We start from the raw sequence: 27448 nt of genomic DNA on the forward strand, positions 1-27448 counted from the left end.
CATCTTCCTTCCTTCCTTTATTTTCTCCCTTTTATTTTCTAATCTCTGGGCCTGGCACATACCTCCAGGAGATACAGGCCCCTGCGCCCTATCCCCAGGGCACCTATACTCTGGAGCAAGGAGACAGATTGTCCACAAATAAACCAACCCTCCCTCAAAACACAGTGGGAGGGTGGAATGAGAGGATGTATAATGTCCAGCTCGGTTCCAGGCACAACACAGCCCCCCACACCCATCAGCACCTGTCCCTCCCCCTCCTGCATCCAGCACCTGTGGCCCCTCGGCAGCCACACAGGCCTGCGCCTCCCCTCCCCTCGGGGCCAGCCCCGGAACGCTGAAACACTGCACAGAGCAGGCGCCTCTCCCTTCAGTCATTCACTTTCTTTGGTACATGGTTGGTGCTAAATAAATATTTTGTATGAATGAATAAATGCATCAAGGAGAGCCAGACCCTGAGCATGAAGCCGGGGAAACACAGGACCTGGGCCAAGTGGCGAATCAGAGGGGGGCAGCCCGGCCAGCAGGAGGAGGCGCGGCGGCGCGTGGGCCTCAGCGGGAGCCGAGGGCACACAGGGCGGCCCCAAACACGAGGCCGTCAGACTGTCCCAGAGGAAGGCTCTATTTAAAGTGTCATTTGTTTGGGTTTGGTCGTTTTGTTTCGTTTTGCCAATTCGCACATACAAACTCTAAGGGTTACAGAAGAACATAGTGAAATGAGATATTAATTCAGAAGCATTGCTTTTTTCCCTCTTCTCACACGTCATAAAACAAGACAACAGATGGCTATGGCAGGGCAGCTCCGATTCTGGGGCGGGCCAGAGGCCGAGAGCCCTCTGTGGTCAGGGCCTCTGTCCAGACTGAAGCCTATGGCCTCAGGTGGCAGCTCTTCCCTGAGGAAGAATTCTAGGGGAAAAACCCCATGCCTCCTAGTTAGCCAGACACGGTGCCCGGGATGAGCGAGAGGAGGCTCGTCTAGGCTCCTAAGAGCCTAGTGCTTCCTGAGAAATTTTGTGAGCTAGAGGGTAAACACGGCCATTGCCAAGGCTCGCCACTGTGGGCTGAATGCGCCCCCCAGGAGACATTCTGCAGGAGGGGTGCTAGAGGCATCCGATGGGCAGAGGTCAGGGATGCCGCCTGCACAAGGCACAGGTCAGCCAGCCCCCTTCCCACCACCAACCAAGACTCTACAGCCCGAGTGTTAATAGTACTGTTGGTGAGGGGGCGCCCGGGTGGCTCAGTCGGTTACGCGTCTGCCTTCAGCTCAGGTCATGGATCGAGTCCCGCATTGGGCTCCTTGCTCAGCGGGCAGCCGGCTTCTCCCTTTCCCTCTGCCCCTGCTTGTGCTCCTCTCCCCCTCCCTCTCTCTGTCAAATAAATAAATAAAATCTTTTAAAGAAAAAAATAGTACTGACGGTGAGAAATCCTGATCGAAACTCACAGTTAAATAAATTATATTAAAAACCAAGGGAATACATTCTCCAAACTTAGCATTACTATTATTTCACTAAATTTCCCTATGATGCTCTTGCGGCCCTTCACGTCTGCTGGATCTGGCCGGTGGGAACGTGGCAGGGTGGTGTCCTACCCGCACCTCTCCCCAGCCCCGCGTTCCGTGACATCAGTTTAGTGGTGTGAACCCCTTGGTGGGAGAACTTACGCCACAGAGACTGGCAAGTACCTACCACCCACCTCTGTTGTTTTCTGGACAGCCAGTTGCTCCCAAGACACCCCACTGGGTGTAACCCTAAGTAAAGAAGGGAATTCGCAAGCCTGGAGATGCTGGTAAGTTCCCAGCCCAGGTAGACGGCTCGGCACCAGCCTGCCATCTGCAGGGTGGAACAGACGTGGATCTAAACGTGGCAACACGCACAAAGTCTACACACCTCATACACACGTGCACAGACACATACAGCCCACACCTGCCCACAGAGACCACGCAAACACCGCACGCCCTCCACGCACACCTACAGAAAACATACCACGTACCACACACGCCACGGCACACGCACAGGGCCAGCTACAGTTACACCACACACACGTAATCATCTAGGCTTCACACTCCGACGCTCACGTACCCCACAGACACTTAAACACACCGCACACACACCACTCACGTACACACCTGCAACGCGCATCGCACTGCAACACCCCCCCACACACAGGCCATACACACATCACACAAATACACATGTGAGTGCCCTTGTGGCCGCAAAGACTAACTGAAATCACGAACAGAGCAAAGATGCCGCCTGACGGACCGCCTCCTTTGATGTCTCAGTACCTTCACCTTTACTCCCTCCTCATCCTTCCCCACACACCACCTCCCTACCAGCCTCCGGGTCGCTGGAGCCCTGGCTGAGTGGTTCCCCATCCCAGCTCTGCGTCCAGCTCTCCGTACGTTGAGCCCAGCTGGCTGTGGCCTCCAGGGTCTGGCCCTCCACCCCTTCCCAGAGCGCATGACAAGCTGTTCCCTGGGTGACTCCACCCACCCAGCCACTCGGCTGCCACTAGAGGCTGGTAAGTCCAAACCTCTACCTCCAGCCAGATCCTCTCTGACCCCACACCCAGCAGCTTTGTGACATCTCCACTCAGATGTCCCCCGACTCCTCAGACAAGTCCCACAAGGACTTCCTGTCTGTCCACACCTGTTCCTTGCCTATGTTCTCTGCCCCCGCCCCCCCCCCAAAGGTCCAAGGTGCTCAATGCCCATCTCACAAATAAAGGAGTGAATTATGTAAATCTACAAAGAGAGGGAAAAAAACAAACTTCCCTGTGAGGCAGATAGAAGTCTTACCCCATTTTACAGATGAGAGTCCTGAGGTTCGGTGAAGTGAAGGGACCGGCCCAGAAGCAGCAGCCAAGGGGGCGGGTAGGGCTGTGTGGGACCCAGAGCTGGGGGCTGGAGGCAGCAGCAGCCAGGCCAGGGCAGGCCCTTCAGGATCAGCTCTCCCCAGCCCCAAGTGAGGGGGTTAGTTACAAAGAAAAGGAAAAGGCGTTCCTGATACGCGTCCTGTTTCCTCTCCTCCTCTGGGCTTCTCAGGCCTTGGAGGGCGGATGTCTCTGGGCTGGCAGCGCTGAGCCTGTGCACGGACAGAAGGTGAGGGTCTCCCCAGGTCTCTTTCCAGCCCAGCAGTCGGGCCCGCATGAGCAGGGGCTTCCCTGGAGTGACCTCTCAAGTGTTCCTTCCCAGCCTGGGGGAGCCTCCACCCATTATCCCCAGGGGACACTCATCACGGCCAGGCACCTCTTGTCCATCAGACTGTCCCATAAAGGCACCTCTACTGGGAAGCCTTCCGTGTCACCCTCACTTGTTAGGGACTCCCTCTGTAGTCCCTCTTCCCTTCCTCCCTGCCCTACAGCAGCCACCCCACCACTCTGCCCAGCCTTCTGTGGCTACTGCCTGTAGATCTGTGTTCCCCATAAATCAGGTGGGGGGGGGGGGCGGGAAGCCGGGAGGAGGGAGGCAAGGGCAGAGGCCATCAGATGGGCCTTCCTGAGTGACAAGATGAGCCTCCCCCATCAGACAGGGAACCTTCCTGAGGGCAAAGGTCAGATCTCCTCTATCAGATAAAGATTCCCTGACGGAAGTGACTATGACTTTCGATCACAGGAGGTTGCTGTAGGACAAAATCATGCCTCTTTCCTTAAACAAGGAGTTGCCAGTGGATAAGAGAGCTATGTCCCCTCCATTAAATAGGGAGCCCCAGGAAATAGGAGCCACATTCCCCCCTCATCAGACAGGAGTCTCTCTCCTGGAAGATGGGGCCATGCCTCCTCCATTAGACTAGGAGTTCCCAGAGGGTACACCCCCCACCTGCTTGCCCCCACAACAGTCCTCAGAACAGACTTCAGCTCAGTCTAAGACACAGAGAAGGGCTTCCCTCTGGGGCAGAACCAGGGAGAGTTTTGCCCAATCGTCCTTTGCGCAGGGTCCCACGCCAACCTCCCATTCATGCCCTCAAACTGACCCAAAGATGCCTTGCCATACTTAAGATAGCCCCATGTCTGTCCAGCAGCCGTCTGTTCCAGCCCAGGAATGTTGACTTCTCAAGAGATTTTGAAGGGGGTGACTGGGAGACCCCTGACTAGAGGATGCCCAGGACAGGCTATGCACCCAGCTCTGGCCTAGACACGACCAGATGTGTAGGCTCGGTGGGTCTCTGCTCCTGGCCCTGCTACCAGCTGGGCGAACCTCTTCCCCCTGTGGCCACTAACACTCCTCCCACCCCCCAAATCAGCACCCACTGCTGGCTAAAGTGGCAGGAGGCACAGGAGAGGAAGGACAGGTCCCGCCATGAGGACATCACTGGCCTCCTGGAGTGCCAGGTGCCGTCCCTGAGCCCGGTCCAAGCCGCCTCCACGAGCCTCTTTCCTACGTGTGCCAGCTCCCGGGAGCTGCTATTAGTTAGCATCGATCCACAAAGTGCTTTGCCGACACTTTTTATGAGCTTAGCCTCACCCAGGGCCCTGGGGACTAGGCGCAAGACGCGGAAATGGAACTGGGGGCCCAGGCCACTGTGCAGAGGGAGGGAGCAGTGGAGCCCCGAGACCAAGGCTCAAACAAGTCCAGGGCCAGCACCCAGTAAATGTCAGCTCAATACACGTTTGCTGAGAAGACACCTTAATCTGGTAACTTGACCTGGGTATATTTTCTATTATTATTATTATTATTATTATTATTATTAATTATATTTCTCACATCTACTACAAGCCTGGCACTATTCTAAACAGTGTATTAACCCACTTAATCCTCACAAGAATGCTGTAAGGTAGATACTCTTATTAATCCCACTCTACACAGGATGAAACTTAAGACGCAGACAGGTTAAGTAACCTGCCCAAAGTCACAGAGCAGAAAAGAAGAAATGGAAGCAGCTCAAACCATCTGCTTCATAAATTAGCAAGTAAAAATATAATTACAATGCTTCTGAATTTTAAAAGACTTAAGTACTTTGGAAAGACACAATTTGTCCTGTGTTCCAAACCAAATACACTCATTATTGGACATATTGTGGTATTGTCAGGACGTAAGAGGTTCTCTCAAAGAACAGTATTACAAATGTACAACACAAGCTTCTCAGTCATCTCAAAATACATTTCTCTTTTTTAAGATTTTATTTATTTCTGTTGAGAGAGAGAGAGAGCCCGTGCACTGGGGGAGGGGCAGAAGGAGAGGGAGGGAGACCATTTCAAGCTGACTCCACGCTGAGTGCAGAGCACGACGCAGGGATCGATCTATGTGACCTGAATTGAAATCAAGAGTCAGACGCTAAACTGACTGAGCCAGCCAGACACGCCTACAGTTCTCCTTCTTTTGGAACTTTTAACTGAGCGGCTTTATTAAAATTTAGAAAACAAGAAAAACCCACAATAGCAATCATTTTAAGATTTATCATTTCTTTGTTACGTGCCAGGTGCTTTGTATATTTATCATGTTTAATCTTGAGGCCAAGGAAGAAGGCATTCTTCCCTTATTCCCTCGAGGGCGCAGCCTGCCTCCTACACCTTGGTGGGCCTGGTGGTGGGTGTGTCTCATGGATGTCTGCCCCGCCCAGGGTGGGAGCTGCTGCTGGGGGGGGGGGGGGGCTGTGCTTGGCACAGAGAAGATGCATCAGAAAGGAGTTAAGGGCTTGGGGTCGGGCCGACCTGTGGCTTCATCAGCCCGCACTTCAGCGTCTGCAGTGTTAAAGGAGGCCCTGGCACCCAGCGAGAGCTCTGAAAGTGGTGAAAATCCCAACCATCACAATAAACAAACTCGCTGGGGGGCCCTGAGCAGGTTCCAGCCCACCTCGGCCTCAACTGGCTCACCAGCTCTCAGTGGGGGTCACGTTACCCTGAGGGGCCTAGGCAGCTGAGAGGAGATAATGGGTATGAGGAGTTCCTAGGAGGCCAGAGACAAAGGCCTGTTATGAGAACAAGGCTGAATTGTCAAGCATTTTTAAGAAATGCATTTCCATTACTTCCAAGAACACAGAGGCCTACAGATGAGGTGGGCACAGCAAGGCCAGCCAAGAGTGCCTGTCCTCGGTGACGCAGCAGGCAGGAAGGAGCCCTCGGGGGCATCTCCAAACCTCTCCTGGAACCACACCCTGGGGCTTGGTAATCAACACCTCCATACCCACCCCAAACCCTCCATCTTCTCCTCACGCTGGTTCCCCTTCCTTGTCCAGGGAAGCGTGAGAAGCCCGCCAGGAGGAACAGGGCCCCCGCCTCTCAACCACCAATCTGTGTGATTGACAACTTCAGAAGCAGCCCCACCCGCCCAACCTAGATGCTTGTAAATCTGACGGAGGTGGTCGTGGGAACCTGCCCCAGGGACGGGACCGCCACATGGGGGCCTTGCCCCCGCCAGACCCCAGGAGGCCAGCTTCCTCAGCCTGCGCCATCCCGCCTCTGTTCTACCACAACCCCGGGGCCCTTGAGAAGCAGAGGGGTCTGCGGTGAATGTACTGCCCGCATGTGGCGGGGGAGACAGCTGTGCAAGCCAAAAACTATCCTGCAAAAGGCACTGCGAGAGAGTTATAAAGAAGGTGACAGTCACTCCAGGGAGGGAGTGGCTTGGAAGTTACAGAGGACAGGTGACATGTGAGATGGGACTCCGAGAGTGATTGAGTTTGCCAGGTCATCAAGGTGAAGACAGAACATTAAAGCGACGTGCGTGTGTGTGGAATTACACCTCCTTCTAGGGCAGACTGTATGTTTCCAAATCATTTCAAAATCAAAGTCTCATTTAATTCTCTCAAATCCCATAATGGTGTTACAATGCCCTCCCACTGCCCCTCACACACGTGCAAGTAAGAAAAGTAAGGTCTGGTGAAGAGAGATGAGGAGCCCAAGGGCAAATGGGGACCGATTTCTGGGGAGAGGGTAGGGGTGAGGGGTGGACACTGGCTGACAAGGCCCTCTCCTCATGAAGGGGGCGTTATTCTTATTCCTGTCGGGCAGTGGCCCCCCATTCCCTGCCCGTGCTGGTCTGTGATGCCCTCTTCCCAGCCCCAACATACGTGCACCCTGCTCCGGAGAGCCCGCGGCCCCTCAGCAGCGCGGCCAGCAGAGGGACAGAACAGCGTTCCAGAGAGTCCAGGGAAGAGCTGAGCTTCTGTGAGGCCCAGCTTGGAGGCCATGCCCCGCCCTCTTCCACACCCCTGAGCGCTGATAACCTCGACCTCTCCTACTGCAACTCTCCTCTCCTCTCTCCTGCTCCCACAGCTGCCGGCAGCCTCTCCCTCTCCTCCCTCCACCCCTCGCGCTCCCGAGGGAGCAGTGAGCTCAGCCTTTCCCATCAGCCGTCCCTGGGAATGATGGGAAATGGACGGCAGGCCAGGAACCTGCAGAGGCCTGCCCCAGACAGGGAGGAGGAGAACGCGGGCTTCGGGCTTTTCCAAGGGCCACTGGGGGCGTCCTGGGGGCAGGGCTCCATTCTGCTGCTTCCGATGAAGCCCAGGCTGGGCTAAGGGCACAGTCTGCCCGTTCTTACCACTCGCTCTAAGTGAAGGTAGGATCCAACTACTGGAGCTGGAATGCGCCTCTTTTTACGGATCGGAAGACAGAGGCCCAGAGAGATGAGGTCAAAGAAGTATGTCTGGGGACTGACTGCCATGTCCCAGGTGCTGTTGGAGCCTTTCATATTTCTTGTCTCCTTAATCCTCACGACCACCTTGCAAGGTATGTGTGGCAGGCTGAAGAACAGCCCCCTAAGATGCCCACATCTGAATCCCTGGAACGGTGAATATGGTACCTTACGTGGTCAAAGGGACTTGGCAGGTGTGATTTAGTTAAGGATCTTGAGAAGGGGAGAACCCCCTACATTATCTGGGTGGACCCAGTGTCATCCCAAAGGTCCTTATAAGAGGGAGGCAGGAGGGTCAGAGAGAGAAAAGGCAACGTCATGCCGAGGGAAGCATCAAGAGAGAAACTGAAAGATGCTGTGCTGCCGGCCTTACGATGGAGGATGGAACCAGGAGCCAAAGAATGCAGGCAGCTTCTAGAAGCTAGATAAGGCAAAGGAATGGATTCTCCCCTAGAGCCGCCAGAAGGATCACCGCCCTACCAACCTACTTTAGAACTTCTGACCTCCAGAACTATAAGAGGATAAATCTATGCTGGTTTAGGCCACTAAATTTGTGGGAATTTGTTACAGAAGCAATCGGAGACTAATTGTCCCATTCCCGTTTTGCAGAGGAGGACACAGCCTCGGGGAAGGCGCATGACTTCCTCTGGTCTTGCGTGCTCCCCTCCACACCACAGTGGGCTTACCGGGAATCTCCACGGGCTCTTAAGGCCGGGAGACCCTCGGCCAGGGCTTCAAGGCTGGGGGAAAGTCTGAGGAGGAGGCAGGGGTCTGACACTGCAGGGCCACGGTTGAGGACAGAGGAGGGAGGGGACCTGAGGAGGGTAAACTCTGCCTGTAAGGGATTGTATTATGGCTGGGGCCTCCTGGAGCCAGTGACTGAGTCCCACCCCCCCCCAAACTGTGACGCGGGCAGGCGTGTGACGTGGAGGAAGGGCCCTGGCTACACAGCTGGGCTGAGTGGGCCAAGAATTTGCAGGATTAACCACGATGAGATGAAATCTCCCCATTCTCTCTCTTTGCTCCTAATAAAACCCCTGAGAGGAAGACTCCTTATCCTTCCTCCCACGGGACTGGTGGGGCAAACGAGGCCCTGGGGCTTAATGACTGGCTCGAGTTGTCACAGCTGCTAAGAAGCGCAATCTGCGTGTTCATGACGATCCACATAAGGAAACCACGGCAAATGGCTATGGAGTTCTGTGTGCCTGACGCTCTGTCTCCTGTCGCTGGCATTTTCTGTCATGCTTGATGCAGACCCGCTAAGCCTCTCCTTGGCCTCAAACCCCTTCACTGCTCCCCACGAGCCTTTCACAATCCGGGCCCACCCACTCCTCCGATCTCCCCTCCCACCCCCACTCCCCGGCCCCCCCAACACCCTCCAGCCACACTGACCTGGGTCGTTTCCCTGGAGACACCAAACTCTTCACAACTTTGGACTCTCCCACAGGAGAGAGGCTCCCCCCTCATCAGCCCCAGGCCACACACACTCATGGTGGAAAAACATAGGTCCCGGCCACACCTGTTCCTCCTCATGGGTAAGGGAGAGGGAGCAGGGCCAAAGGTCAGCCCTCGGTGGCAGGAGGCCTGGAAGGCTGGAGCTGAGAGGCCCTGAGTGAGCCGGTCATTTCCTACATAGTAAAGGAACAGCAAGCAGCCTGGATGCGAAACAGAGTATGGTGGGGTAACTTCTCCAGGGAATGGGCCCTCCCAGAAATGCAGACCCCAGGGCAGTGGAGCTGATGGGGCCTCCAGGAACATTAGGTCTCACCCCTCAGGGTGCACGTAGTGGCACTGAGACCCAGAGAAGGACAGGACTTGCCCCTGGCCCCACACTGTGTCACTATGGGAATCTGGGGTACTGGCTTGGGGTCTGCCACTCACCAGCTGGGTGACTTTGGGCAAGGACGAGTCATTCTGATCTTCATGGATAAAAGGGAAATAACAATGCCTTTCCTGATGAATGCATGGACCGGACCTGGTGCCGAGAAGCCTGCACGAAGCAAAAGCCGCTCCCACCATTGGAAGAGCGGGGTCTGGACTCAGGGCGCTGGCTGGGGGAGCTCATCCCTCTCTGTGATACTGCTGGTGGGTTTAATTTAACCCCCAGGCTGGACTCCGAGGTGGGGGAGCCCCAGAGAGAAGGACACTCAGCTGTCTGCAAAGCTACTGCTTCTGGGCCCCCAAAGCTGGTTAGTCCTTAATCTCAGCAGATCATCTCTAGGAAAGGGATTATCAGCCTTATTTTCCTTCTGGTTAGAGAAAGGACTCCCCCAAGGGAGTCAGCGTGGGCTACAGGAACTCCTGATCAAAACCGGGGCTCCCCACTTCCACCCGGGAGGGAGGAGGAATCCACCCACCGCAGGGCGCAGGGCGGCACTGTGCTGGCCTTCCGGGCCATCACCACGGCCAGCTGAGGGCACTAAGAGGCCCATTCTGCTGAAGAGGAAGCTGAGGTTTGCGGAGGGTCAGTAACCTGCCCGCCACACAAGCTGGCAAGGCCACACTCCTGCTGCTCCAGGAGGCCTCTGGGCAAGGGCTGTTTCTATTCTAAAGCCTTCATCTAGGGGAGGAAGCCGGAGCTGTGATGCGGCCCCAAGGCAGCCTCCTGACCGCCTTTGGCCTCTGTGGCCCATCTCCTCCCTCCAAGCCCTCTCCCCCGCCTCAGCCTCCCCAGAGATCCGCGATTAGTAACTATAAACACAGCATAATACTGTTGCCCCCGTCTGGACAAGGCTGTCCAACGCCACGCCAAGTTCACATCTACTTCAGCTCAGAGATTTGCTCATTGGGTACTTCCTCAGAAAGCCTCTGGTGGCCCCCCCAACTAGGTCAGGGCCCCCCACCTTAGGCATTCTCAGGGTACCCCTCACAGTGGGAACTCTTGCTGTCTCCGTGCTCCAGACTGAAAGCCCCATGAGGCCAAGGACAGGGTCTGTTTGCTGCCACGGTTTCCCCAGGGTACACCTAGTCCTGGCACGGGGCCTCAGGAGGCCGCTCTGCACTCGCCTGGGCCAGGCACGGTGCCGACTGCTGAGCCCAAGCTTCACCGAATCCTCACGATTAGTCTAGGAGGTGGGGTTTCTCATCCTGCTGTACAGATGAGCACATGAGACCAGGAGGGACACTGACTCCCCGAGGATACCCAGTACCCCCGACCTGGCCTGGGACCAGCACCTAGCACCAGCGCTATCACCTGTGCGCCCAGTGCAAAATGAAAATGCAAGGCCCCTTGTTCAGACGTCGAGACAGCAACAGAAGAGCACTTAACCCATCCAGAGGTCCTCCTGAGCCTGGGGCCCTGTGTGACTGCTCAGGTCCCCCACCCCCTTGAGGCCAGACCCAGGGGCACCCTTGTGTTCTGACTTCTGACCCAAACCCAGGCTCTCCAGCTGAGAGGCCCTGGGGCATCGGTCTCCTAGGGCAGCGGTTCTCACCCTTGAGCCTGATTCAGAATCACGTGGGAGGCTTGTTGAACGCCAGCTTGCTGGGCCCCACCTTCAGAGTTCCCCCTCGGTAGGTGAGAGGTGGGCCTGGGGATCCAACCACTGCATTTCTAAAGGCGCTGCAGATGCTGTGGCCCTGAGACACTGAGAACCACTGCCCAGAGGAACGCATACTTAGCAGGGGCATTAGGAATCCAGGGCGCTGTGGAAGGACAGATACAGGGCTGGGCTATCGGCGCTGAGGATGCCTTGCCACCAGACCCCGGCCTCCAGTGGAAAGGGCCAGCCCTGCTAAGGAGGAGTGTGGGGGAGGAAGGGAGAAGCCCGGAGGAAAAGGGAACATTTTACGCAAGTTACCTTAATTTTTGTAACAATCTTGAGAGGCAGCTTGTGTTATCTCTATTGCAGAGGAAACCTCTTGCAAAGAAGTCAGTGATATGCCCAGGGTTACAGAGAGGAAATTACGGAGGCCACAGCTGACCCTGGTTCTAACTTATGTGTCGTCACAAGCCTGCTTCACCCAGCTGGCCCTGACAGGTTCTAATCCCACGACCTGCTGGGCCCAGGGGAATAGAGCTAGTGGCCTTGGGTTCACACAGTCCCAAGCCCCAGCAAGGCCTGGCAAGCCCCGAGGGCCCGCCCCCTCCACCACCTGCCTGCCCCTCCCCAAACCCAGGCTTGCAGCACAGAGACCTGGGACCCAGCCGAGGGGGCTAAGTGCTGGCACCATTCCAGAAGGCCAGGGCACCCATCCCCAGAACAGAGGTCCTCCCACATCCAGGCCCTTCTTTCCAGCCTCCCTTCTTTCTACTTACTCGCATATACCCTAAGCCCCAGATCACACACCATCGGTTCCTTCTGCTTGGAAGGCCCTTCCCACCCTGCTCTCCGTCCAACTCTGGCCCATTCTTAAACACCATACGTCACCTCTATTAGGAAGTGCCCCCTCAGCACCTCATCCCTCCTCACCCCCTGTCATGCCCCTCTCTGCTTCGCTGGCTGCTCCTCCAAAGATCATTCGACAAATATTTATTGAGTTATCAGCCCTGCTCCAGACACGGTGCAAGGTGCTGAGGATACAGAGCTCAGGCCTAGCTCTGGCAGGCCAGGGTGTGGGTCTGCTTCACCCTGTGAACCTCACCAGGAGAAGCAGAGAAGGGGTCCATGAGGGTCCTCAGGGAACGAGGGGACCTCAGCTGGGGATATGACAAAGTGGTTGGGGCTGGGGGGGGTAGTGCAAATTCTATATTCCAGGCCACCGGCATGCAGGAGGGAGCAGCTCCCCAGGGTCCCATGCCTGGGGTACAGATCCTTGGCAAAGCAGCACAAAACTACTATGAAATGAAGTCAAGGCCTGTTATGTGCTCCCATGCCAAGGGGCTGCCTATGCCGTGGGCTCCGCAGGAAACCAAGACCCAGAGGGGAAAGGGATACTCGGGGCAGGAGGCAGTGCTAGAACGGGCCTACAGCCTCCTCTCCCAGGACATGTGGGTTTTAAACAGTAGGGGAAGGAGGAGGCAGTGTGCCCCCACCCTGAAGGATGTGCCCCCTGGACCCCTTGTCTGGAGACAGAAGGCATTAAGGGAAAGCCACAGCCCACAGGAGCCCCAGGCGGGAGAGGACGGCTACTGAAGAGCAGGGAGGCTGGAGTGCGGCCAGGCTGGCAGAGGAGACATCTTGAGAGGCAAGAGGGAGGAAGGGAGGAGGAATGAGAAAGGAGGAAAGAGCCAGACACGCAAACACCTCCGCCTCCTCTTTCCAACCAAAACAGAATCCCCAGAAGACAGACCTGTGAGGAAGGAGACAGGGAAAGAAGCTGGGGCCTCAGAGGGGCGGTGGCAGGGCAGGCGCCCAGGGCTGGAGTCTCTGGAAGCTTCAGGGTCTGGAACTGGGGGGGGGGGGGGGGGGGGGCGGTGGCAGGAGGAGGCCCCATCAATCACCAGCACTCGCCCAGCTCTGTACCCACAGGGGCCGGGGCTCAGAGAGGAAGGCGATACGGACTCTACCTGGTCACTCCTACTGCTCCTTCAAGACCCACTCGGGTACCAACTTTGCCCCAAGCCCCTGAACCAACCTCTGGGCTGGGCTGGGCTGGGCTGGGCTGCACAGGATTTAGCAGAAACTCAGAAAATCTGACCTGAGTCAAGGCTTAGCCCTTAGAAAGCCCACAGTCAGGTGGGAAAGCCAAGGAATTCAACGGATGGAGTGTGGGCACCGAGGCGACTCTGGACTCCCAGACAAACAGGACTGGCAGGCACTGTGGGACAGTCCACAGAGCCTTAATGGGGGCCTTTTCCTCTGGTAGGACACGCTGCTGGGATAAGGAGTCAGGAGGAGCTGGGGGACTGACGAAGGGGGAGGCCATCATCTTTGTCCCCCACCCCCACTCCACACTCATAGACACAAACACACACACACACACACACACACGCACACACACACACGCACACAGTCCTGGGGGCTTCCAGGGATCTGGGTTCTGGTCCGGGCTCTGGGACTTAGACCATTCCCTTGACTTTTCTGGATCATTCCATTCCCTCACCTGTATAATGGAAATTCTCCTATCCCCTTTCCTCTTAGGAGAGGCACCAGGTTAAGGACAGGACTCCACGTAAGTAAGAACTGAGGCCTCTGGTATGACTTCAGCACATGGGGGAGTCCCACCCCATCCCTGTCCCGGCTGGTACCTTCTTTCCTCAGGCCTTCCTTTCGGGACAGCGAGCTGGGGAGACAGAGGCTGTGGCCAGGAGAGTGTGGCCAGGCCTGGCGTCCAAGTGGGAGAGTGGCCCCAGAGCAAATCCACTTCCTGTCCAGGGGCCCTTTCTCTCCTTCCTCTCTCCCTACTGGAGGAAAACAACCCTCCCCACACATAGGTCCTCACCACCGTGTGAGAAGCTTTACTGCAATGACGTGCGTCTGGGCTTTCCCTCATCTGACCAGCTCTAAGCTGCTAGCATTGAGGGATCCTTCTCTCATTGCCTCTTTTCTCATAGTAAACCAGTTTGCCTTGGGTGAACCTTCTACTCGCTAGAGGACATCAGTCAAGTGACTCCCCTTCCTCAGCCTGTTTCTTCATCTAAAACGAGGGGATGGCAAGAGGGCCTACCCCATAAGGTTGTTCTGAGGATTAACTAAATGCTTGGTAATACCTATTAGCTCTTATTATTATCAATAATATTCCACACATATTTACTGAGTACCTTTTCCAGGTCAGACACTGTTGACCACCAGGGACAAATGGCGACTAGGGCAGATTTGTGCAACGGCCTTTCTACACAAAGTTTCCCTTCTAGCAGGGGAGACAGCAGCTCCAAATACAGTGCTCCCAGAGCACAGGAGAGGTGACGGACCAGCCGGAAACGTCGAGAAGGCCTCTGCAGGGAGTGAGATCTGAGCTAGGAGCTGAAGAAGCAGCTGGAACAACTCTGACAGAGGCAAGGGGTGGGCACGTTACACAGAAGCTGCGGCAGGAAGGCTCGGAGGCCGGGGCAAGCCTCATGGAAGGTACTGAGGGAGACGGGTGGGCAAGGCCAGCAGGGGCCGGGGTGGCAGCAGCACCCGGTCACCAGGTGGCCTTGGTCAGCAGTCGGGATAATATCATCACCATGATAAGACGCTGGCAGGGTGTCAGCAGGGGATGGACGCAAACAACGTGATGACCCTTTAGTATGTTCACTTTGGCCACCGGGTGGAAATGGAAGGGCAGAGAGGCTCGAGTAGACGCAGGGAGGCCAGTTGGGGGCAGGATCAGTAAAAAGGCTGCTCTGGGTTCAAATCCCACATTTGCACTTCCTGAGCTGGAAGCGAGATCACCACAGCGCCTGCCTCCTTGGGTCGCGGTAAGGGTTCAATGAGCAACTTCACATACGTAAAGAGCCGGCAAGCACCCCGGACCCGCAGAGAGCGCTGTCTGTTCAGCTGGTGTCACTCGTCCACGGGAGACACGGAGGTGGCCGCACGAGAGAGGCAGCCATGAGAGAGAGTGAGACAGGGCCAGACCCCAGGGGTAATATCAACAAGGTCCCGCTGCAAGCACCCAGCGGCGACCGCATCAGACCCTGAGCCAGACATGCCCAGCTGAGCCCTTCCCACATCCTGACCCAGAGCCCCGGAGAGAGAAAAAAATGAATGCTGTCGTTTCCAGCTACTAAGTTATCAGCTGATTGTTCATGCAGCAAAAGAGAAAGGCAACCACTGGTCTTGAGACCGACCTGGCCTGGCGGGAACCTCCTCTCCCCCGCAGGCAAGAAGCTGCACCTTCACAAGAAGAAAGGTGCGCAGGGGAGAGGGAGGACCGGCAGCTGCAGAGCCTGCGACCTTTGCAACTTCCAGGATCCTGCCTTCAGAGAGTCACTGGATAGTTTCGAAGCTCATTGTTTCGGCATTATCTGTAGTAGCAAAAAACTAGAAATAATGTCCATGCCAAATAAGGGGAGGGTTCCATAAACTGCAAGCACTTGCGTGAGGAACTCTATGTGTCATTAATAAATATGGATTTATTAATGCTGGGTTAATGGCAGGGGAAATGCTGCAGGAAAAAAAAGCATTAGTCCAGATGTCACACACAGTTTAAACACAACGCGTCTGAACACACAGGGACCTGCACACATACACGTATGCACACATGCATAGCAACGAGGGCAACACGAAAAAAAAATCTTTTTAATGTTCTTCCAAAGTGATGAAATTATGGATGATTGCTATCTTCTTGTCCAAATGTGAAGGTTTTGTGTTTTTAAAAATAGTTATTGAGGGATGCCTGGGTGGCTCAGTCGGAATGTTTGCCTTCGGCTCAGCTCATGATCCCAGGGTCCTGGGTTCGAGTCCCACACCAGGCTCCTTGCTCATCAGGGAGCCTGCTTCTCCCTCTGCCTCTCCCCTGCTTGTGCTCTCTCTCTTTCTCTGTCATATAAATAAATAAAATCTTTAAATTTTTTTAAAAAAAGTAGTTATCGAAAGATAAATATTAGTTCTTTTTCAACGTGCCCTCAGAACGCTGGTCACTCTGTCTCTAGGATGACACAGCACCAGAAGGCTAGCCTGGTGAAGGTAAAGGTTCTCGCCCACTTTGTTCCAGGCTGGTGCCCCAGTGCTAGATTGGTGCCTGGTACGTGGCAGGTGTTTAGCAAGCCTTTGTTGAATGAGCAAACGAACCCATGGCACTTATCAGACTGCCCTGTATCCTTCTGGGTGCCCAGCACTCTCCCTCACCAGCTCTCAGGTGGGGACCTGGTCTGGCCCCCACTCTATGTGCCCAGGGTTCAGCACAGGGCCTGGCACTGAGCAAAGGCCCATGGATGAATGAAAGGCTGAATAAATGAGTATTCTACCCAAGAAACCTTCCCTGATCACAGCGTGCCAAACCCTTGAGGGCCAGGGTGCACGTGTGTAGGAGCGCTGCCTGTGTCTGGGAGAGAGAAGAGGGGATACAAACATTTCAGCCCTTTCTGAGAACCCAGAGAACTCCGCCTGGCCCGACTCTGGTTCTACCTTCTTCCGGAGGCTCTCCAGCTCAGTGGCGACTGTTTTATCCATCCTCCCACCACCAGGGAGGAGTTCTGGAAGCCTGACTCAAGCTACTTAAAATGTAGCTTTGCTTTTACAAGAAGAGAGAAAGCAAGCTCCTTCCTGGAATGTCTTTTCTGCTCCTTCGCCCTGGGACAAGCTCTGTGACAAGCATCTGGCAGGGAGGCCAGCAGGTGGAGACAGACCTCTGGGTGGGAGGAGGGCAGGTGGTTGGCGGTGAGCTGAGGGAGGCAGGTGGTAGCAAGGGGGTACATACAGGAGCTGAGCAAGACTCTGCGGGGGGTGAACGGGAGTGACCATGACCTGGAGATTGTGTGTGGACTGAATGCCACGCTGAGCAGATGGGGCATATGACTGTGCTGGGTGCTGGAGCAACAGACTGAGGACGGCAGCGGGAGGGGCGGCGACACAGAGGGCTGACAGAGCAGGGATGGGCGGCCGCTCTAATCAGACTGTTGCAGTGCACGAGACTCTGAGCCCGAATGACTGCTAGAAGGGTCGGGGAGGCTGACAGGGGCTGGTCAGGCCCAAAAGGAGGCAGAAGCTTGAAGGCTGACGCTCAGAAGGAACCCCTGACTCCCACTCCAACCCCCTACCTTGGTTGTCCAGAATGCCAGCCCAAAAAAGACCGTCCACTTTTTATAAATGAAATCTCAACAGATGTGACACCTCGGGCCCGTCCCAAGCGTAGGCTCAGAGGTCTGGAGGTTAACAAACACTGAGAACCCCAGAGCACAGCCAGCCTGACCTCTCCCAAGACAAGCAGGGAAACCAAGGCCCAGGGACTTACTCACGTTCCCGAAAGCCCAAGGCACCAGCCCCCAAGACCTGGGTGTTTTCAAAAGCCATGAAAGCAGCCTGCCAGGTCCTAGGGGAAACGGTGCCGGCTCAGACAGCTCCGAGACTCAGGAGGTGATGCACAATTTTCATCAACAGCTGGAGGTACGGGCGTGGCGCGGGGAGGAGGTACTGCGGGGCCAGACTCCGGCACCAAGATGGGAGGGCGCCCCTGAGAGCAGACCCTGGTCCGCTCCCAGCCCGGCCCTCAGGGCACAGCCCGGGCCTGGTTGCTCAGTAAGTGAGCAAATAAATAAAAATGTGAATGAGCAAAAACAACAGCAGCTATCACTTACACAGCACTTACTTTATGCCAAGTGCCCTTCTCAGCACTTTGCAAATACTAACTCATTTAATCCTCGGGAAAATTTTATAACTTCCATAATAAAAGATTATGAGTCCCATAATAAAAACGTCATTATTCCCATCTCACAGATGAGAAAACCGAAACAGAAGGGTGAAATAACCTGCCCCACGCCACATAGCTCTGAATCCTGTCAGTCTTGTTCTAGAACCCTTGGTCCTACCAGTCTGCCCAACTGCTTCCCACTTGACACCTGCACCCTTCTCGGCTTCAATCCCACACCTTCTTCCTCCAGGAGCCTCACCCCTACACCCATGTCTCACCTCCAGAATCCCTTCCTAACAGATGTGGCCTTTTTTTTTTTTTTAAGCCATTAAAAAAAAAAAATACTGTATTGAGGTGAAATTCACATAACATAAAAGTTACCATTTCAAAGTGAACAATTAGTGGCATTTAGTACATTCACCATATGTAAAAAAAACCCTACCTCCTCCATTTCCAAAATATTTTCTTTTTTTTTTTTTTTAAGATTTTATTTATTTATTCGACAGAGATAGAGACAGCCAGCGAGAGAGGGAACACAAGCAGGGGGAGTGGGAGAGGAAGAAGCAGGCTCATAGTGGAGGAGCCTGATGTGGGGCTCGATCCCATAACGCCGGGATCATGCCCTGAGCTGAAGGCAGATGCTTAACCACTGTGCCACCCAGGCGCCCCCCAAAATATTTTCATGGCTCCACAGTAAAATGCCTTACCCATAGGTAGTCTCTTCTCCCCATCCTCCCCTTGCCTCGGCCCCTGGCATCTACGGATGGATCTATTCTGGACATTTCATATAAATGGAATCCTACAACGCGTGACCTGGGCGACTGGCTTCCTTCACTCAGAGCAATGTCTTCAAAGCTCGTCCCTGTCGTAGCAAGCACCACTACGTCATTCCCTGTTATGACTCAATACTCCTCCATGGTCTGGACTGACCACAACTGGTTTAGACATCATCCACTGATGCACATTTGGACCATCTGTTTCCACTTTCGGCTGCCTTTTGATCCTCACCACGACCCTTCCAGTGAGGACTATTGCCCTGTCTCCTTTCTGGAAGCAACACTGACGTTCATCCGTGGTCAAGTGGTGACTTGAGTGGAGCCCCCTGCCTGCCAAACTAGAGTGTCCTTCCCTAGATATCCTCGTCTCCCACCAGCCATTCACTCACCCTGCAAGTCACACCTTTCCTGGACATCACCACACTCCAGGCTCTGGGCCGGGTGCTGACAACACAGAGTGGATGGCTCAGGCGAGGCCCCAGGGTCCCCCAGGGCCTGAAGCTGCAAAGACGAGCTCTTGCCCACCCCCAGAGGTTCCAGAATCCAGGCACACCACATCCACAATGAGTACAGGGCAGGAGGACCCTGCTCCTTTTCCTCCCTAAGTCTCAGCTTTCCTCCAGCATCGAGGGAAGACAGCCCCCAGCAGAAGGCTCTAGAAAGTTCCACAGCAAGACTGCCAAGCAGAGCAGGAACTGCCGAGCTAGAGGGGCCTCCAGAAAACACAGGCCTCCCAGCCACGGAGTGGGGAGGGGGCATGGGGTCAGGACAGCCATGAGAGTTTCCCCTCCCGATCGGTCATTTCACCCGTAAGACATAAATGCATGAGAAAAAGCCGTTTGCCTGGAATGCCCACTATGTCTTCCTGCTCTAGAACTTTGAGCCAAACCTTCTCTGAACCTTCTCTACCCAAAAGTAGGGGCTCAGGACTCTAGAATTCTAGATTTTAGGTTGGGAGGAGTGAGCTGACTTCAGAGGGCCCTTCCTTTTGGTTTTTTTGGTTTGGGGGCTTTTGGTAATGAGAGAGAAAGTGAGAGAGAGAGAGAGGTGGAGAGAGGGGCAGAAAGAGAGGGGCAGGGAGAGCAAAAATTTTAAGCAGGCTCCATGCCCACCCCAGAGCTGGACGTGGGGCTCGATCTCACGACCCTGAAATCATGACCTGAGCCAAAACCAAGAGTGAGATGCTTAACCGACTGAGCCACCCAGGGACCCTTCCTTTTTTTTTGAAGACTACTCCCCTTGAGGCCACCTCTCTGTGTGAGAGATGGTGTGGCTCTGAGCACTAGAGATCCAGAGAGGCCACTTCCTTCCCGCCCTCCAAGAAACCACCTCTGCCACACACTTGACCGTTAATGGGATCATCCTGAGGGAGTTTCTGGCATTCGGTATGGAGGCAATCGGTCTCCGTGGTCACTAGTCTTCAGACTCCCTTCACCAGGGGCCCGACAAATACGTGGTGAATGAACGAGTGAACGAGCAAACGAGAAAACAATCCCTCGGTGATATCCCAGCTTCTAGCCTCTCTTTTCTAGTCTATTTTTCCACAAGGCTACCACTTGAACCTTCAGCTCCTGCCTCCCCTGCAAGCTGTGTGGCTTTAAGCAGACTGCTTAATTTAGCTGAGCCTCGATTTCCCCAGCTGCACACAGGGACTCCCCTTGTGGGGTAATGAGGGAGATGAAAGAGAAAGCAGAGGCCCCTCACCTCAAGGGCTAAGGAGTCTTCCAAGAAAAGCAATTGAAGGAAAGCTGTTTCTCTTTCGCACCCCACCCCATCCCACGCCTCTCCCTCGGCCCTCATCCTCGGATCTCCCTCTGTTCCAGAGGCTGGAGGAAAGAGCCTAGCCCCTGGGCTGGCCCCTGGCTGGATGTAAATGTTTATGCCAAGCCCAGCCTCCCAGGGACAAGTTATTTGCTCTACTTGTAATTAATTGCAGTAGGCCCGTCTGGGTAATAAACTCTGCCTGGGAAACATAAACAGTTTGCACGGAGCTCCAAATCCATTGTGAGGCCAGCAGAGAGGGTCTGCAGGAATGGAATGTTCCCCCCACCAGACGATGAAGACCCTTGGAGATCATGTGAAAAACAGCAGCTGACATTCTGGAGTGCTTACCTTGTTTTAGGCAAGGTTGAGCCCTTGGATATCTGATAGCACTATTTTCCCCATTTTAAAGAGGAAGAAGCTGAAACTGAAGCTGGATAAGGCAGGGTGACTTGCCACAGCTGGAAAGTGGCTGGGCTGGGAGGACACCAAGCCTGACTTCAGAGAAGGGGCGGGGGGGGGGGGGGATGGGGAGGAAGGCAGCCATTCATTCAACAAAAATGTATGGGTACCCCCTGTGCCAGCTACCGGGACCAGAAGAAGAGAAAACAAAGTCACTGGTACAGAACGTGACAGCAAGTTACAAGTGGCCATTCAAGCTCTGCAGGGCACAGCCCACCCAGTAGGCCTCTGGCAGGAGCGCATAGTAGGTGTGCAATACGTGAGTTTCCGGCTAAAACGTACTACTCTTTTCTTTGAGCCAGTGCAGCTTCTCACCAACCAGTTCAAGGCGTCTCGAAGATACTCTGCCAGGGCTGGGGGTATAATGATGGATGAATAAAACATAACCTTTGCTCCCCGTGAGCCCCGTCCAACTGAGGGTATGCACAAACAGATAACGGAGTAGAATGCAAGACAGCTCGGTGAGGGTCATGAGGGAGGAGAGACAGATAATCAGTATTTATTGAGCACCCACTGTGTGCCAGGCACTGTGCTAAGCCCTCCATTACCTCCTGTAGGCCTTACTACAACCCAGGCAGTGGGGAGAGAATATTATCACTCCCATTTTAAAGACAGGAAAACAGGTTCAGAAAGATTACATAACTGTCTCAAGGTCACAGACGTAAGCAATAGTGGTGCGATTTGAAACATACCCTCACACCCAAGCTTCTGTTCCTTCCTCCTAGCCTCCACCCCACTGCCCTTCCCTCCCCTCCCTGAAGGGGGTACTGAAGCACCATCAAGCTACCTCCCCCTTTCCCCAACTCGGCTCGAGGTGCAGGATGTGGGAAACAGCGCTCCCTGCCGGCCTGGTTTCCCTTCTAAGCAGGAAAGGTCAGGCTTGCCTGCCTGGGGTGCTTCTCTCAAACAAAATCGGTCAGGCTGGTGACCTCTCACCCCCCAGGAGCAGGAAAGGTCGGTCCAGATTTCCACTCTGCCCTCCCCCACCAAAGGGCCCCTCAGTTTACAACAGCCCCGTCCCAGGAAACTGTACTTCACAGCTTACATGCCCTCTTCACCCTCTTAGCTCATCAGACCACCAGCACCCCAGCCCAGCTGTCCGTATCCCAGCACCCAGCACCCAGCACCAGGCACAGCACAGTGCAGGTGAATCCAACAGACAGCAGGCTTCCTCCACCCCAATGGAAGGGGTGCCCCCACACCTCCCCACCCCACCTCCTGCCCATCTCCATCCAGGTTCCACCGACTTTTACCGAGGTCCCACAACAAGCTAGGGCTCTTCCAGGCGCTTGCACCCATGGTACGTTATTTAAACCTTTTCCCAGTCTTTTCAGGTGGGTACGATGTCCATGTTACAGATGAGTATGACTGAGGGCAGAAGGACTTTTCCAGTCTTTTCTTTACACAGCCAGTGAGACCCGCAGCTGGGCCTGGCCTGGAACTGGCTCCCCCAGATGGCTTCCAGGTCCTGCCTCAGCAGGGAGGGCTGTAACCGATGACCAGGTCCGCATGTGTGGGATGAGACCTCCCTGAGCACACGCAGGGACGTGGCGCCAACATCCTGGCACAAAGGGCCACCTGGCCTGAGCAGGGGGGTAGATCCAGGCTTGAATGAGTTCATAGAGTTTGGAAGCCCTCTTTAAAAAAAACAAAAACAGAAGAAGAAGAAGAAGAAGAGTACAAAAATATCTTCCTTTTGCACCTTTCACGAACCCTCTGAGCACGGGGACACAGTGCTAGGTCTCGGAAGGGGTCCTGGGGCAGCACAAAGGGCCTGAAGCTGAAGCCTCGTGGTGAGTCCGCCCCTGGGCTGGAGGAAGGGCCCAGAGGCGATCCGAACACCACCCGCCTTCACAAAGGCCCTGCCTCCAGCCCAACAGACAGAGGAGGCTCCGGAGGACATTCCTTCTTCTCGTCAGGCGTCCTGCTGCGACTAAACCCTCCCTGCAACTGGACCAAGTCTGTGTGTCTGTCTCCCTCCTGCCATGGTTTCAGAAGGAGCAGAGCTCATCTGAGCGCAGGACCGGCCCCCAGAGTGTGCACGCTCACGTGGACAGCGCCGCTGCGTTTCTCTGTGAGCCCGGACCCCTTGCCCAGGAGGATTTTCTGTGCCTGGATGGGCAGGGTCATCCCCACCTGTGCCTGGAACCCTGGGCCGGCAGAAACAGCCCTACCAAGAACCCCAGCCCCAAATATTTGAAGGATATGACAGTGTTTGCCAAGTGTTCCCACATCCCGCATCCCATGTGGCCCACACGTCAGCCCTGGAGGGTATGCAGAGCCAGCTGTATTGTTCCCATTTACAGACAGGGACAAAGAGGACACTCATTGTGTGCCTGCTCGGGGCTAGACATGCCAAGGGACCTGCACAAGTGACATCTCACAGACACCCTGGCGGGAAGGGCTGGATCCTCAGGAAACAGGTGGGGAACTAAGGTCTCGCTCAGGCTCTGGAGCAGGACCAGGGAACGGGGCCACTCTCCCCTCTCCCAGCCCAGACCTCTGCCCAGTCTCTGCGTAGCCTGGGGCGCACAGCTCAGGAGGCAGACGTGCCGGAACACAGTGTGTCGTGTGAGGAACAAGAGGCCTCCAGTTCCTGAGGCAGAGGAGGAGCTGCTGGCTTACTACGGGCCTGCCTAGAAAAAGCAGATCGGCGATCGCCTTCCCCTCTCTGGATGTGTCAGAGAAGAGTGCATAGACCTCGGAAGCCTGAAACCCGGTCAAAAGCGACAGCCTCCCAGACTCAGGGCCAAGCGGCGAAGGCCTCATGCCCACCTCCCACCTTGCATCTGCTCAGCCATCCAGACCCATCACGAGACCACCTCGCGCCCGCCAAGCCGCTGCCCAGTGCTTGCCCTTGCTCGCCCAAGTCCCAGCTCTTCCTTCCCTCGTGATTCAGTCACTCATACATGCATTCTCCAAACCCTTATGGAGAATGCAGTGTCGGGTGACCAACCGTCCACATTCACCCGGGACACAGGAGTTTCCCAAGATGCACTGCGACAGTCCCAGGGAAACCGGGATGACTGATCGCGCTGCTGTTCTGGGTGCCTGGCCCCATGCTGGTCACTGAGGAAACACTGGACGTGGCTTCCAGCTGCACAGCGGCTCTCACTCAGTGAGGAACCATATCAAAGGCACGTGCTCTGCACCTCACACACATTATCCACTGCCGTCTTCGGAGCAGGGTGTTATCCTCTCCACGGGAGACAGAAGAAAACTAAAGCTCAGACAAGTGACTTGACCTGCCCGGAGTCACAGGGCTATCAGTGACATGCCAACACTTGAACTCGGATCCATTGAGACAAATAAAGGAAAGGGCAGGTTCCAACATGAACATTAAGAAGACAGAAAAATACAAAGGTATGTTTTATTTAATCAGTTTTGTAGCCCCCAGTATTTGGCATGTGCTAGAGGTTCAGAAAATGTATGTGGAAGGGAGAAGGGGGGGAGGAGGCAGGGAGGGGGAGGGAGGGAAGGAGGCAGGGAAGGAGAGGGAGGGAAGGAGGGGAGCAGGAGGCAGGGAGGGAAGGGAAGAGGGAGGGAAGGAGGAGGGCAGGAGGCAGGGAGAAGAAGGAGGAAGGGAGGAGATAAAGGAGACTGGGAAAGGAGGGAGGGAGGGGAGGGGAGGGACTACGAGGAGGGAGGGGGACAGAGAGAGAGAGAGAGAGAGGGCAGGGAAGGAAGGGAGGGAGGCACGTGCCTGATTTAATCACCTCCAGGCTAGGAGATCCCAACCCCCAATTCACAATAGGACGTTTCCCTTCCACAGCCAGTGTCAGCTGTTTTCTCTCAGCTCCAGGGCCGGGCTGGCCCGAAAGGAAGTGAGAAGAGGGAAAGAGTGCTTCCCCTTTGGGTTCAGCAGCTCAGGGCTCACTTCCTCCAGGGAATCTTCCCTGACTCACACTCCCACCCAATTCTGGCCCCTACATATTTGAGTTCCACAGCCATGTGTGTCAGAAGTGTGTGTGTGTGTGTGTGTGTGTGTGTGTGTGTGTCTGTGTGTGTGTGTGTGTGTTTGCATGGCGTGTGGGGCTTATACTCTTGCTTCAGTTGACTTTTGCAAACCCAGACCCCTCGCGGCTAGGCCAGCCTGGTCAGGAGCTGGGGGGCCCAGAGGTTCCAGACACAGGGGTGCCCGCTAGCCCAGGAAACGGACATGTCAGCAGCTAACTACGATGGCACGCGCCCACCTGGAAGCCTGCAAGGTGCAAGGGAGCAAGCAGGAGGGCACTGGCGGCATGGCGGGGGGGGGGGCGGTCACGGAGAGGTGTCATGATTAAGTATGCAGCAGGTGCTCAGTATGACAGATCAACTAAACCATACTGAGGTGAGGTTCAACCTTAAAATACAAGGGAGATGTCACCAGTTAGAGGAAGAAGGCATTCCAGACAGAGAGGCCGGCTTGAACAAAGCCACAGTGCAAAGGCACTGTGGAGGAACATCCAAAAAAGTCAGTGCAGCCAGGGTGTCGGCCGCGGGGTGGGGAGAGCTGGGAAAAGAGCACGGGAAGGAAGTTTGCCCATAGACCGTGGAGGGCCTCCAATGCCCCCTGGAGAATGTGGACTGTCCTACAGGAAATGGGGAGTAACCAGCCAGTTTTGAAGCCAGAGGAGAAAAACGGAGTCCGATGTGAATTTCAGAATAAGAGGACGGTTTGGGGGGCGACGAGACTGCACAAAGGGACCAGGACTGAGCCAGATGATTACTGTAACAGGCCAGGCCAGAAGCAGGGCTTGGCCTGAGCCAGTGGCAGTGGAATGCGGGGAGGACAAGCACTTTGGTGACAGGGACGTGTATCCCCCACCATCAGGTTGGGTGCCCTGGATGTCAGGGTTAGGAACTTGGCACACCCCTGCCCCCAAACACTCCAACAGAAGCCGAGGCTGGAGGGAGCCAGGTTGCTGTGTGGCCCGGGACAGGACTCCATCTGGGACTGGGTCATGGTTCTTTGGTTGAAAGTTCTTCTTACCAAAAACCTTTACTTTTTTTTTTTTTTGGCAAAATTGACTGCAAAAGAGCGAAACTCAGAACTGACCAGATTGTCTCAAGAATGCATACTGAGCCTTGCTGCTGACATCAGCCCTCTAAATGAGAAAAGAATATGTGCATATTAACTACTCCATTATGCCATGTGATCATCTTTGTCATTTTTAGGGTATTAAAAAAATCCCTTGCAAAGGAAAAGTTCTCCAGAAGGAGTTTAAAAAAATGCTTCCAGGTTTCTTCCACTGCCCTGGGGCTATAAAGCCCCATAATAAAATCACCGTGGTAATGTGCAGGGTGCTTTCATTAGCACAGATACAACAGAGAGAACGGAAACTTTATGCCCAGAGGCTGAAAAGCCCTACTACAGACGTGGAGCGACTGGAGCCGCTAAGCAGCTACCAGTAGAGGGAAGGTGAGAAGCCCAGCCCGCTGGGTTTCTCTGCCATGCAGCCCCTGGCCTGCAGGCTTTGTGTTCGCAGAGACCCTCAGAGCTGCAGTGTCCCCACCTCCACTGCCACCCCACAGCCCCAAAGCTTAGAGCTGTTGCCCATAAGACATGGTTTCCTATTTCATGTCCACCGCCCATCCAGGAGGTCATCAGACCCTCTGCAGGGTCTCCTCCCCTGGAAGAAAGCCTTTGCGCTGGTGGCCTGAAAAGACCGGGCCAGACCCCCAAACTACCTCGTTTCCGATGGTGGGTTTGCTGGACCTGGCGTCTCCGCCTATACCCGTCCCGTTTCTTCTGTCCAGACCCAAACACTCAGTGTGATGCCATGGGGCAGAACTTCGACTTTCACTCTAGATTTTGTGTCCTCAAACAGTTTGCAGCCCCTGCCTTCGGCTCAGGCCATGATCCTGGAGTCCTAGGATTGGGCTCCCTGCTCAGCGGGGAGTCTGCTTGTCCCTCTCCCACTGCACCCCCCATGAGGCCTCTGTCTGTTTGTCTCTCTCTCTCAAATGAATAAAATCTTTAAAAATTGTTTTTGTTTAAAAACAATCTGTAGCCGCAGCTTACCCCTAACTGACAGCAGCTGAGGTGAGCGTCTGACACTGTGCCTGGTACATAGTAGGTTCTCCAGTATCTGATGAAGGAAGTCAGTCCCGGCTGAAAACACCTGTCCCAGACCCCACCCAGACAAGCTTCACCTGTGGCTCACCTCAGACTCACCACGCAGAGCCTGGTCCAGCGGCCCCCCACTTCTGAGGAGCTGCCTCTGACCCTTAGCCACTCAGCTGGCTCTGCCCCCAGTATAAACCACCGCACATTACCCACTTCTTCTAGTGTGTTATGATGATCTATTTCCTCTCCCCCCAAAAGACAGGAGCAGCAGCAGGGCTGAGACTTGCGCGTTTCCTCCTCTTCCGGCGTCAGACGCCCAGCCCAGGGCCCGCCACGTGGCAGATCCACAGAAGTGTTCATTCACAGGTCCCTTCTTGGGAGGACCGGGGTGGCAGAACAGAACGGGTATAAGCCGACCCTGTAAACACCCGGGCCGGAGGAACTCCCCTGGTGTTCTCTATCATGAAGTTCCCGCCACCCCAGCATCCGAGGGCTAGGCCTAGGAGAAAGGGTCTTAGGTGGGAGACAGGAGCAGAGCTGCTCCCCAGGTCAGCCTCCCAGTAGGAGAGAAAGGCCCTGGGCTGGGCCAGGCGGTGTGGGGACATGTGTTGAGTGGAGGTCTGGGCCTGGCACCCAGCAAGCGCTTGAGAATGTTTGTGGAACTGAGTGGAACAA

The 27448-nt window shown here is 55.1% G+C and overlaps 1 protein-coding gene across 2 annotated transcripts in view; it reads right to left on the reverse strand.

Annotated features, from left to right (window-relative positions):
* ARRB1 (arrestin beta 1) overlaps window positions 1-27448 on the reverse strand; it is a 74791-nt gene that overhangs the window by 37317 nt on the left and 10026 nt on the right. Inside the window, exon 1 of one of the 2 annotated variants that reach the window (XM_045816195.2) lies at window positions 2795-3033. The exons of the other annotated variant lie outside the window; for it this stretch is intronic. Within the exon in view, the coding sequence (XP_045672151.1) occupies window positions 2795-2799 (5 nt within the window). The 5' untranslated portion in view covers window positions 2800-3033. Of the gene's footprint in view, window positions 1-2794; window positions 3034-27448 lie in introns of those variants that run through there. 2 annotated transcript variants of the gene reach the window in all.

Source organism: Ursus americanus, chromosome 16 (genome assembly GCF_024610735.1).
Source record: "Ursus americanus isolate L20-20 chromosome 16, mUrsAme1.1.p, whole genome shotgun sequence".
Taxonomy (NCBI): Eukaryota; Metazoa; Chordata; class Mammalia; order Carnivora; family Ursidae; genus Ursus; species Ursus americanus.